This window comes from Rhipicephalus sanguineus, chromosome 2 (genome assembly GCF_013339695.2).
Source record: "Rhipicephalus sanguineus isolate Rsan-2018 chromosome 2, BIME_Rsan_1.4, whole genome shotgun sequence".
NCBI classification, from domain to species: domain Eukaryota; kingdom Metazoa; phylum Arthropoda; class Arachnida; order Ixodida; family Ixodidae; genus Rhipicephalus; species Rhipicephalus sanguineus.
In genome coordinates, this window is record NC_051177.1 from 76,093,822 (window position 1) to 76,107,727 (window position 13,906).

Genomic DNA, 13,906 nt, shown 5'->3' on the forward strand with positions numbered 1-13,906 from the left:
GGCACTGAACTTGCAGCTGTGGCGAAGCCTTGGTACTTTGTAATGGGTTGCGCTCTCCAGCGGCTTCTGCTGGGTCACCCTCTTCGGCTTGTTCCTGAGAGAACGCCACTCGCGCTCACAGTCCGTGCTTTTGCCTTGTCGCCACTGCGTAATGCCGCTGAGTGCCGTGAAATAAACATCTTAACAGAACTAACTTTCACTGGAAGCGAATGAAAAATGCAATTACACACCAACATAACACAAACACATGCATGTGTTGAAGAAAATAAAAAGCAAACAGAGATAAAGACCGAAGGTCAAAAAAACAAAGTCTCTATTGTTCCTTTGTTTTTACTGTTCTTTTTCTTCCGAAACACATAGATGTTTCAACTTGGTATGCACTTACATTTCTTGTTTGCTTCTAAAAGGCATCAGCTGCCATACACATTCTTCTCTGCTGTCTTGCGCACAGCTTGCATTGCCGTTCAATTAAGCACATGTGCTGATCCAAACCTGAAGACCCCTTCCTACCTTGAGGGTTTAAAAATTTTTGGATAACAACAAAGGTTTCGCATTTTACAGCGAAAGCTGTTATGAGATCACAAGGGCCATTTTTGGTGCCGTAGTTGTCCGCGACCGCCGGTGTCCGTAACCACTATCACTCAAAATAAGAAAAAAAAAAAAATAAACGAAATAAGACAAAATTTCCAGGATGGAACGAGGTTCGAACCTGGGTCCTCTGCGTGGGAGCCCAGTATTCAACCTCAAAGCTATGCCGGTGCTTGAAACTGCTTTGCAAAAAGACCCTATACAGGCTTCATGTCGGGAAGGAACCACATAAACATATGTGATGTAGTGTGGTAGAAGAGTAAAATAACACCCAATCATCACACAATGCGAATGCTGTAACCAGGCGTCACACAATGCGAATTGCGTAACAAGTGGGTTGTTGAATGCTTCCAACGCATTACAAAGGGCTCTGCCATAATTATTCGTCGTTATCAGCCACAGCATCAACAAAGTGCACATAATACCTTACAGGTGTTTAGCGGATACCATGGTTCTATGCAGAATGATGGAAAAATGCGTAGTGGCTGCTTCCCTTCTTCACAAAAATTATGATGATTTATAGCACAGTGTGTTCCTCGCAAGTGCACTTCTATTGGTTGCCAAGAAAGCCAATAAGGCTCCCATGATGAATTTCCTCAGGGTCTCAATAAAGTTAATTCGCTCTCTCCTCTTTCTCACGTTAAAGTACGTAATAAAGCGTGGTAGGAGAGTTAAATAACAACCAGGCTTCACACAATGCGAATTACGTAACTAGTGGGTCCTTTAAAGCCTCCAATAGTGATGCAGAACTACCAATGGTACTATCGATACTATCGATAGCTGAGTCACTATCGAACTATCGATGGTAAAAAATACTATCGATAGCGATATCGATAGTAAAAAATTCGATGGTACTATTGATAGTATAAAATCAACAGCATGAACTCATTGCAGAATGAACTTGGTTCCCTGCATACGTGGTACATATTGGTATTTGGAGGAGCAGGCTGAAGGACAAGAAAGTAGGCATGCTTGTGTTTTTCACCAGAGTGCTTTGCTGACACATTATTATACAGTAAAACTGTTGAGCTGTAGCGGAAACGGAAGGCGTTACCTGTGGTGGTACTGTGCGGCTTCAAAATTATGTTGCATTTGATGATTTCAAAATAAAAAAATATTGGTGAAGCTCACACTAAGCCGCACAAGGCTTGAAACAGCGAAACTGGACGATCCTGAAGAATAATCTGGTTGCCTCTAGGTTGTTTCTGTAGTCGGATGCAACTTTAGAAGGCAGGAAAGGCCCCGCCCAGACGACCGAAGCACAGCAGCCGATCGCCTCCGCGACTAAAGAAATAGTCTCGCTCATGCACGCGCCTATGTTCTCCGAAGGCGGAGCCACCGGCCGTCCCACTCATGACGTCAGTCCCGAGTGCGCGCCCATTGGTGCAGGCTTGTGTTCATCTGCCTTTGAGGAGGAAATGCCGCTGCCTTCTAAAGTTGTATCCGACTATAGGTCTTAGCTAGGTGATGCAGGTTGTTTCTAGGTTGCTTCTAGGTTGTTGCTAGGCTTTAGCTAGGTGATGCTAGGTTGTTTCTACGTTGATTCTCAGTGCAGAGAGGTTCGAGTTAAGCCACACACGGTCACAGACATGACATGGATGTCCAAACTGCAGACACAGAACGTCGTGCTGAAACCAAGCATTCACACCTCTCATATATCTACAGGCACATCGTCGTTGGCATATGCCTTCCATCGCTTCGGGTTTTCTCGCAGTCGCTAGGTGATGCAGGTTGTTTCTAGGTTGCTTCTAGGTCGTTGCTAGGCTTTAGCTAGGTGATGCCAGGTTGTTTCTACGTTGATTCTCAGTGCAGAAAGGTTCAAGTTAAATCACAGATGGTCACAGACACGACACGGATGTCCAAACTGCAGAGATAGAACCTCGCGCTGTAACCAAGCGTTCGCACCTTTCATAGGTCTATGGGCACATCGTCAATGCAATTTATGTGGCACATACACGTTTATGATGATGATAGTTTTTTGGTTCGCCGGACAAGCAACGATTTGCTAAACAGCTCCGTTGTTAAAAAAATATCAAGAACTAAGTTTGGAAATTGTAAGGTGTAACTGGTTGCTTATGTATATAATTTATTGATGGACATATTCCGCCATTTTCACTGCAGAAATAATTTATTTCCCTTGCCAAAAATTGCTCATAAATTAAGCGAAGCTGATAGTAGGCTATCGCACATATTTTGGCAATATGGCCGGCCAGCAACATCATTTTTCACACCACTATTGATAGATTGTGACGTGGTTGTGACGGTAAAGAATACTGCAGCAAGACTGGGAAATACAGAGCTCTTTATTTGGGCGAACTTGTGCCCAGAAAATCTAAACTCAAAATGCACGCGATACACGCTGCGCACTGATACCGCTGAGAACAGTCGTCAGCCATCGAGTAATCTGATCATCGGTGGGACGCGTAGTCTATTATACATCTGTCATCGAACCTTCCAGCGTTATCTCTGGTGCTCGCGTAAGCTCTAAACCAAACGTGACCATTCTCGTCCAGTGCGTAATTTTAACAGAATGATCTCAAACAATTGTGGAGTTTCCCTAACATTACGGCGCGGTCTGCATCAAACGTTGCTAACAGTCTTTGTGGGTGAAACCCGAATACATCAGAACAAAGCGATAAACACGCGTGACAGTAATATAACTAGTAATATTAACCTTGGTACTACCGATTGCTCTATGAATAGTTTGTCGATAGTAGTATTATCGATAGTTTGTCCACACTATCGATAGTTTCAAAAAAGCTATCGACGCTATCGATAGTCAATTTACCGATAGTTCTGCATCACTAGCTTCCAACCAATTACATAAGGCTCAACCACAATTCTTCATCGTCATCAGCCATCGCATCAAGAAAGTGCACATAATGCCTTACAGATGGTACCTCGCTTCTCCGCAGAATGACGAATAATGTCGTGATGGGCGCTTCCCAACCTCACAAAAATTATAATTTGTGGCGTAGCGGGTACGTTGCTAGTATACTTGTATTAGTAGCCCCAAGAGAGTTTATAACAGGCTCTAGAAATGCTGCTTTTTCAGCTTTTGCTGTGACTGTGCTGCACTTTCTGTGCAGGACTGGCGTTTTTTTTTTCTTCAACCTAATGACTTTTCAAGTTACCATGGCACAATACTTCGTTGCCTCCACCAGGGGCACCTCAGGGTCAAATTAAGGGGTACTAAAATACTGTGATTTTTTTTTTTTTAGTCTTTGTGTCATCACAGCTCAGCCATGCCTGCCTGAGCTGTGACAGGTGGGTCCATCCCACACATGCTCGGGTCCGTGGTGTCGCAAAACACCAAATGCCTGCAGATTTGCAAGCACCCCTGCGAGTGATATACCAAGTTTCCATGCCGAAACAGTTCAGCCTTCACCTGCCTGCAATGATTTCATGACATAATCATAGTGATCAAGTAAAATATAAAAGCTCACAAAAAAAAGAGACTGTAATCTATATTATTTAAAACATCTGGGGTTTTACGTCCCGAAACCACGATATGATTATGAGAGACACCATAGTGGAGGGCTCTGGAAATCTGGTGTTCTTTAACGTGCACCGACATCGCACAGTACATGGGCCTCTAGCATTTTGCCTCCATCGAAATGTGACGGCCACGGTTGGAATCGAACCCACTACTTTCGGGTCAGCACCAGAGCACCATAATCATTGCGCCACCACACGGACTATAATTTATAATGAACATGGGGTACTGCCTGCTAGAAATCGATGCTCTGTACCTTAGACAAAGACAGAAAATGAGGTAATCGAAAAACAGTAAGTACTTGCAATGCAGCTTTTATTTTCATTTGTGCGGCAATGCGTGACTCTTAAAACAGGAGCAAAAGCATAAAGGGAAGTCTCTGTTCTACGAACACAGGCAAAAAGAGCAAGGTGATACCAACAATGATGAGGTTACTGAAGCGGACAACACAAGGCAAGAATAATTATTTTTCTTCTATCTGCTGAGTAGATCGATATCTTAAAACGATTTCAGCAAATATCTTTGATTCTCATCAACTAGACCTATAACACTTTATCAATATGCTTATGGCTTCATCGGTATACAAAAAAAATAATGCAACACTAGTGTTTTACAGATACAAAGTGAAGGATAATCTAATAATGCTTCCAAACCCTACATTATGTTTTAATCCTTTGTGACAACAAGCATACTGTCATTTCAACCCATTTTTGCGCCTAGATCCCAAGAAGTGTGGACCATCCACAATATCCCATGAATGAGTGGGTGACTGGTTTATAAAATCAGAATGGCAAAACTGAATATGACTGACCATATCGAAAAAATTTTCATTTAGTCTTTCGGGGCAAAAGCAATCAGGATGGTGATGCTCTGGCCGGGAATAGAACTCACTCCTTTGAGCTAAGCAGCACAACACAAGTAGGAGGTGTGTTCACTAAGGTAGCAATGCATCCAAAAACATTGCTCAAACACTACAAGGGATTCTGCCTCAGCACAGAAGACTTGCCAACAACTCAACGCATTAACAACACAGAAGTACACAGAAGTACACAGAAGTACAACCAGTTTTGCTGGCGTACAAGTAAACAGATTCAGAAGTGTTCGCAAGGCAGGAGTATACTTGGAAAATACATACATGCCCTAGTGAGAGAACGGACATTCTTATTTTGCTTAAATATTTATCATACATGCACACAGCCATTTTTGAAAGAATACTATATGAAGAAGATCACGGTAAGGCAACCAAATCTCTTTTAAAACATGTCTCGTCAATTTTTTAGATAATGCTTGCAAATCCTTTAGTTCACCTGTCAGTCCAAAATATAAGAGCATGTCGTGTCAGTTCCAGAAGCATCAAAATCATATGCAGCACACGGCATGAAGAACTGAAATACGAGCATAATGACAACTCACACATGCCAGGCTGGGAACATACTCAGTGTTGTGTTTTCGTGTGTCTCCACAAGGTACTGCTGTGCACAAAAGACTTGGAGCAGACAGTGCAGCTGTACGATCTTTCGCCCGTGTGTGTTTTCATGTGACTTTTCAAGTTAGCCCTCACCACAAAAGACTTGGAGCACACAGTGCAGCTGTACGGCCGTTCACCCGTGTGTGTTTTCATGTGATCATTCAAGTGAGTTCTCTGCACGAAAGACTTTGAGCAGACCATGCAAGTGTGCGGTCGTTCGCCTGTGTGGATGCGTAGGTGATTGAACAGAGCGGATTGTTGCGAAAAGCTTTGCGAGCAGAAGGAGCACTGAAATGGACGTTCACCAGTGTGAGTGTGCAGGTGCACCTTGAGAGTGCCACGCCTTGAAAAGGTTTCAGGGCAGAAATGACACTGAAACGGTCGTTCACCTGTGTGGACACGTTGGTGATCTGCTAAGGTGGTTCGGTGTGAAAAGCTTTGTGGGCAGAAGGGGCACTGATATGGACGTTCACCAGTATGAGTGCGCAGGTGGTCCTTAAGACTGCAATTTTCCGAGAAGCTCTTGTCACATGATGGGCACGGATGTGGCCGATCACCAGTGTGGGTGCGCAGGTGTCGCTTGAGATTTCCATTTCGTTGGAAACGTTGAGGGCACAGGTGGCACTCAAACAGTCGCTTGTACTTGTGAACCTTGTGATGAACTTCCACATCGGGTAGTCTTTCAGTTTCAGAGACACCAGTGGAAGGGCACTGGGATTGTAGCTTCTGTGGCTCGCCATCCTCCAGAGTTGCTGGACAGCTGGAATGCCTCTCTTCTGCACAGCAAAAACAAGGTGGGCTACCTGAACATCACTTGTTTTGTTTTAAGAGAAAAATGCAGTTAAGAAAGGTCAAACAAAACTAGAGGAATAGATGCTGGGGCTAAAGGTGATAAACATTTTTCTGTGTTTTATCAAATGTAGAGGACTGCTCGAGGATCAACAGTCTATATTGCTTGCTCTGCATGTTTGTATGTGATTATGCAATGCTTGGACATGTGCAACCTGCCCACATAGGTGTAAAAAAAATTGTCTATGCATGAAAAACAAAGTCATAGGTACACCCTGGAGACTGTTCCGAGTTGTATGCCTAACATGCCACTCCAGGAAAGTATGATAGCCAAACTACCACGGAGATTTATTATTCATGACATTGCCATGCACACCAATATACTGGTAATGCAGTGAAGCTTTTTTCTAGAACTGCCTTTCAGCATGCATTATACTTTACACTTAAATACCAAACATGAAGAAACGAACATTCCTATACTCACCACAAGTTACCTGTTGTGAGCACGTCAACGTTCTCATTCAGTTTTGCACTATTCAACACACCCTGTACATAAGCAATGATACTAGTGTAATCGAAGGTGCCACTATTAAAGCAGCAGAAGCGCATGGTCTCTAATGTTTGAAGCGGTATGCCAAACTAAGAACAGCCATGAACAATCAAAGCTCAATGTATCACATAATTATCAGTACGAAAAAATTATTCTCAAGTTGCTCAATTCTTTGTTAAACACAACCAAATATGCTTGCATTTCAGTCTATTTCTTCCTCTTCTGGACACATTAGATATGCAATTTTTATTACCCACACCAGGGCATGTTCTATTTCAATGTCAACAGCTTTCTTCGCATCTTTCACGCGTTTTCATGGCTGATGGTTGGACTTCTGCCGCAGGTACAAATCAACAGTGACATCAGCAACAGAGCCACAGATTCAACAGTGACAGTAGCAACAAATACACAGTCAAGACAGAGGAATGAAAACAAACCATTCATTAATTAGAATTTATTAGTATGTACCTATATTGGTGGCTCCAGTGACCTTCGACATTCATGTGCCAATGTAAAGGCAAAAGATAACAATGCTGCAATGCATGAAATATACCTTTTTGAATAAGGGAGTCAGCTATATTTATGTACATTAGTGCTTGAGAATACTTTTTAGCTCAAAAACATGATGAATCAACGTTGCGGTGGCAACCTAAAAAAAACTCACACAGACACAGGTTCACAGGGCAAAGTGCAACTTTCAACTGCTTTATTTTCCTTGCGTTGTTCAAATATATGTAGTACAAGGAAGACACGAAAGCGATAGACCAAGATATAACATACGAGAACAAAGCCCGACTGTGTCTGTCTTCTTTATATGCAATACTTTCAACTATAGCAATCTCAGTCACAGCAGCTTAACCAACAACAAAAGTCCTTGAACACACAGGAAGCTTTTCGTGCTAAGCATTTCGGCTGCAGTCCTTTTCTTTGAACAGAGAAACACTTAAACAAATCGGAGTGTCATGTGTGAGCTAAAAAAATTAGCGCAGTTTGCACTAAGTCGCGCAAGGCTGTGTCACAGCAGAGCTGGTGGGCACCTAGCTGATCCTGGCTTGGCTAGGCTTTTACTTTCTCTTTCCCACCACTTACTACACTATTCGCCCTCAGGTCTTTAAGTGGCACCCGCTCGTGTGCGACGTCATCGCGGGGACTCAGGTGCCGCTCTGGGTGCGTGCGCTCGATATGTGAAGGCTGCCTGATGCTGCCAGCCGGTCTGTCATGCTTGAGTGGTTGAAACTATGGTGGGCAAGTACATAAAACAATCTGCACTGAATATTCAAGCAAAGTGCTCCACGAAAAGAGTGAGTTGCTGTCAGGAGCAAGCTATGTGTCAATTGCTCTTGGTGTCGTCTGCTAGCCATCAATCTTTACTCCTGCATGAATGGTGGGGACTTCTTGTCATGACTGTTCTAGGGCCTTGGCACAATCATAATAATTTACCAGCCCATTTTCGATCACTAACTGCAGCGTTTAGGCTTCAGCTTCCGTGTTCGGTTGTGAAGCCTGCTTCATCGGTTAAGTTCCGTTGTGCGCAGTTTTAAGCTTATGACGAACGACGTGTGATGTCATTTAAATAAATGAAGTGATCATTACAGGCAACAACCTCTGATTAGATCAAAGTTTTCAGCAGCTGCTGTGTAAGTGTGTCGTAAGTACTTCAAATTTAAACAAGACAATTAGAAGGCTGGGAGCACAAGGAAAAAGGGGATGCACTACGATGCTTTAAAATATTGACAGATGTTCTCGCATTCTCTTATGCAGCATATTTTAATCCCTACGTTCATAAATAGACATTTTCTGACTTGTTCACAGTCCTCTGAAAGTACGCTGAACAAAATTAGTGCAATCATACTAACGTAAATAAATATAAAGCTTTCGCGTCAGAAAGACGTAATAAGATGTATCTCGAATAAAACGGTAAAAATGACTCTCGGCAATGTAACCCAAGTAGAGCATGGTGCGATTATAGTACGAAATAATATACAATCTTGTTACAGCAAGGTAAAGTATAACCATAATCGGCCAAAGGGGCCAGAAAGAAGGTGGGAAAGAGCGATATTTTTCCTCTTCTTGGCCCCTTTTGCCAATTTTCTCCCCTTTTTACCAAACTGTACTATCGACGTCAAATGAAACGCAAACAGTGGAGCACGTGGCCCTAGCAGTGGTGTTATGCACGCTGTCATCCTGTTGGCAGCATTGCGTGATTGAGAGCAGGGATGTGGTGCACGAGTGAAAAATGGCACCTACCTGTAATCATTAAACTGCAAACTGCAACCCGCACACCTCCGCTCGAGTTTCAATCGTGCGATAGTACGTGTAACAGGTTTTGTCCAACTCAAGTGCTCCTTATACGTCAAGTTTTGCGAATAAGCCTTGGGATTAGTAGTGTTTCGCTTCCAAAGTGGCGTAGACTCTCATCAGCTCGCTTGGTGAAATGTTCGTGCTTTTAGATAAGATAGTGTGACACCACCTAGTGCAATGAGTTACACTACCAACACAGGGGCATGATCCTGACTGCGATGACTGTGGGGATGCAGAAGGTACACTAAACACTCACGTCTTCTTGACCTCTTATAATGCTGGCAGCCATAGGTGGAAATAACACTAGAAGAAAATACAGCTAATAATCAAGGAGCGCCGTGTTACGTGTGCTAACTATAATGATAATGCAGCTGTTCCAGCCAGAGCCTGGCAAACAACAACAGCCCAATCCCCTACATTGTGCCACTGGAGCGCCGTTTGTAGCACCAACATCAGTGGCACATGAGGCAAATACTATACATGGCTATACCTGCTCTCTTTTTTTTTTATCTTTTTCTCTCTCTGTGTATTTCCTTCTCTATTTTTCTTCCCTTCCTTTCCCTCTATTTTTCTAAGTCTTTCTCTCTCTTTGTAGTTTTCTCTCGCCTTCTATATTTTACAGCGAAAGCTGCAGCAAACTCCTGTAACTCCACTCGCACTTTATTGATTCTAAAAATTTTTGCAGCAGTCGATTTGCACATAACAGACTCCTTTAATGAAGCCATTCGAAGATTACTTGTAGAAGTGTTGCAGGGTTCCTTTAAGTTATGCTTCAGTGGCACACTTCTCTGGGTTCTGGCGTCGACGACACTCAACCTCTGATTGGGTAGCTCATTTAGCAGCAGGGGCAGAAAAAGCACTGCCACCGGTTGTGTCACACATTTTCAAAAAGAAATTTGTGAACAGTCGTCTTTGTGAACCTCTGTTTTAGTGGTGGTGAGGCACGCAAGGTAACGAAGCACCACCTTAGTGTTTGTCCTCAGGCACTCTTCAATATCGCGGTCATTCATCCTCTCCTGTACAGATTGTTCGCTTGGTTACATTGAAGAGGACAATGCAGTAGGCATAAACGAGTGCTCAAGAGCTGTGCTCTAAAACGTTACTTACATTCATCTCGCTCACACTCACCAACACTCTCAATTTTACATAATCTGCGTCTTCACACGTGTTTCAGATCATAAAACTTTGTCTACTGGTGCGTATTGCCCTTGCTATTAATTGTCAGATGCTACGACTGTTAGCATGGAGATGGGCCCAGCTACAGGCAATTTTCCTCTTGTCCTCTTCTTAAAGTCCATGTGCACTCTTACACTGAGTACACTTCACAGGAGTCAAGTGAATATTATCTCATTGCATATGGAGTGCTGGCTTTCCAGAATCAATAAACTACCAATCATCATCCCCAAGGACCACATAGCCACTAAGGCCATTACATAATTGAAAACCAGGTACTCACATTTTGTTAAAGTTCCATACTATTAAACTTTTGTTAAATATAGGACAGTCCAAACAAGAGCTCGTCTGCTTGCTATAATGAAAAGATGCCAACTTCATTTAAATTCAACAGAATTGGTAAAGTGATTGCCATAAGGATCAATTTCCCTGTTCCCTTGTGATATTTAGACGAGAATGCCCGAGATAAAGCCACCCCTAGAGCGTAAAAAATGCGTGCAGCTGGCTCTCAATCGGGGTGTGTTCTTAGCAGAACCAAAAATGTGAGTAGCAAGATATCATTTTGTCACAATGCAAAAATGTCTCTTTCGTTGATTCATTCATGTAGATGTAGGGAAGCCTCGAGGCTCTTTTGATGTTGCCCCATCACCTCTACACCAGCATATCATATAACACTGATGATACCTAGACTATCTGGTTCACATGCCTAATTGAATGTCACCAGAAACCGAACACAAGATCCCAGAGAAATGAAAAGGACCATAAAACACGGCAGTGAACTTGCAGCTAACTTTCATTGGAAGTGAACAAAAAATGCAGTTACACACCAACATAACACATGCATGTCTTGCAGAAGAAAATAACAACAAGGGAACAAGGAAAAGAAACAAAGATCAAAGAAACGAAGTCTCTGTTGTTCCTCTGTTTTTATGGTTCTTTTTCTTCTAAAAGGCATAAATGTTTCAACCTTGTATGCACTTACATTTCTCGTTGGCTTCTAAACGGCATTAGCTGTCATACACATTCTTCTCTGCTGTCTTGCGCACAGCTTGCAATGCCGTTCAATTAACATGTGCTGACGCAAACTTGGAGGCCCCTTCCTACTTCAATGTTTAAAAATTTTTGGACAACAACGGTGGTTTCGCATTCTTCTTCAACGTAATGTTTTTTGAAGTTACCATGGCACAATACTTCGTTGCCTCCACCAGGGGCACCTCAGGGTCAAATTAAGGGGTACTAAAATACTGCGATTTTTTTTTTTTTAGTCTTTGTGTCATCACAGCTCAGCCATGCCTGCCTGAGCTGTGACAGGTGGGTCCATCCCACACATGCTCGGGTCCGTGGTGTCGCAAAACACCAAATGCCTGCAGATTTGCAAGCACCCCTGCGAGTGATATACCAAGTTTCCATGCCGAAACAGTTCAGCCTTCACCTGTCTGCAATGATTTCATGACATAATCATAGTGATCAAGTGAAATATAAAAGCTCACAGAAAAAACCGAGACTGTAATCTATAATAATAATAATATTTGGGGTTTTACGTCCCGAAACCACGATATGATTATGAGAGACACCGTAGTGGAGGGCTCTGGAAATCTGGTGTTCTTTAACGTGCACCGAAATCGCACAGAACACAAGCCTCTAGCATTTCGCCTCCATCGAAGTGCGACCACTGCGGTCGGAATCGAACCCGCGACTTTCGGGTCAGCAGCCGAGCACCGTTATCATTGCTCCACCACACGGACTATAATCTATAATTAACATGGAGTACTGCCTGCTAGAAATTGATGCTCAGTAGCTTAGACAAAGACAGAAAATGAGGTAATCGAAAAACACTAAGGACTTGCGATGCAGCTTTTATTTTCATTTGTGCGCCAATGCGTGACTCTTAAACCAGGAGCAAAAGCATAAAGGGAAGTCTCAACTTTACGAAGAAGGGCAATAAGAGCAAGGTGATACCAACAATGATGACGTTACTAAAGCAGACAACACCAGGCAAGAATAATTATTTTTCTTCTATCTGCTGAGTAGATCAATATCTAAAACAATTTTAGCAAATATTGATTGATTCTCATCAACTAGACCCATAACACTTCACCAATATGCTTATGGCTTCATCGGTATACATAAAAAAAAAAATGCAACACTAGTGTGTTACAGATACAAAGTGAAGGATAATCTAATAATGCTTCCAAACCCTACATTATGTTTTAATCCTTCGTGACAGCAAGCATACTGTCATTTCAACTCATTGTTGCGCTTAGATCCCAAAAAGTGTGGACCACCCACAATATTCGATGAATGAGTGGGTGATTGGATTATAAAATCAGAATGACAAAACTGAATATAACTGATCACGTCGAAAAAATTCATTTAGTCTTTTGGGGCAAAAGCAATAAGGATGGTGATGCTCTGGCCGGCAATAGAACTGACTCCCTTGAGCTAAGCAGCACAACCCAACTAGGAGGTGTGTTCACTAAGGTAGCAATCCATCCAAAGACATTGCTCAAACACTACAAGGGATTTGAAAATAAAAGCAGAGCGCAAAAAAGACGGGACACAAGAGACAAGAAGACAGGACGGGCGCTCACTACCAACTGATTTCATTACGAAAGAATTGGGGGAAAATATAGAGAGCGTACGTCACAAGCGCGCCTGCGCACACATTGCAAAGCTAATCATCAGAAAATCTACTGCATACTGCGGCAAAGCAATTGAAATTCCCGCTCCCACAAACACACCGACGTCTGGCTGACGCAATCTGCGCCCTTCATTTTCATGTAGAACGCCTCCAACAGTTCGTGAGCCACCGTTTCTCTGCTTCGTCCCAGTACCTTCAAACGAGCAAACAAAGGCACACAGCCACACACTGCACAGTACACAGGAAGGTGCGCGCCCTTATTATTTGTGAGTGTCAACTCATGCTCACGGGCCCATTGGTTGACACACCTGCCCGTTTGGTCGATGTGAAATTTGCCAAAGCTCAGAGGCAATTCATATACCACCCCTACCTCCACGTAGCACCTATTGTGCTTGATTCCACAATTCGTCTTTTTTACCTCACCGGAGATGCGCGCACACAGCTTCGACAGCTTGCGCGGCGCTGAAAAGACGATGGGCATTGAAAATCTTGAGGTTATGCGCTACTTTGTGGATGTAGGGCATCACCTCAGGCCTCGTGTCGTTCTTGTGTGTGGCTTTCCTCCTGCCCTGGCCTTTCACCTTCTGAAGCAACGACTCTGCGGTAGCCACCAGAAGAGGGTCTGAATAGCCTGACACGCACTGTACAGTGTGTGGCTGTGTGCCTTTGTTTGCTCGTTTGAAGGTACTGGGACGAAGCAGAGAAACGGTGGCTCGCAAACTGTTGGAGGCGTTCTACATGGAAATGAAGGACGCAGATTGCGTCAGCCAGACGTCAGTGTGTTTGCGGGAGCGGGAATTTCAATTGCTTTGCCGCAGTATGCAGTAGATTTTCTGATGATTAGCATTGCGATGTGTGCGCAGGCCTACGCTCTCTATATTTTCCCCCAATTCTTTCGTA

At 43.2% G+C, this 13,906-nt stretch overlaps 1 protein-coding gene across 1 annotated transcript in view; it reads right to left on the minus strand.

Annotated features, from left to right (window-relative positions):
- LOC119383195 (zinc finger protein 135-like) overlaps nucleotides 1-13,906 on the minus strand; it is a 129,449-nt gene that overhangs the window by 50,643 nt on the left and 64,900 nt on the right. The window contains exon 4 of the mRNA XM_049412446.1: nucleotides 6,110-6,328. Coding sequence (XP_049268403.1) covers nucleotides 6,110-6,328 — 219 coding nt within the window. The remainder of the gene's footprint in view (nucleotides 1-6,109; nucleotides 6,329-13,906) is intronic.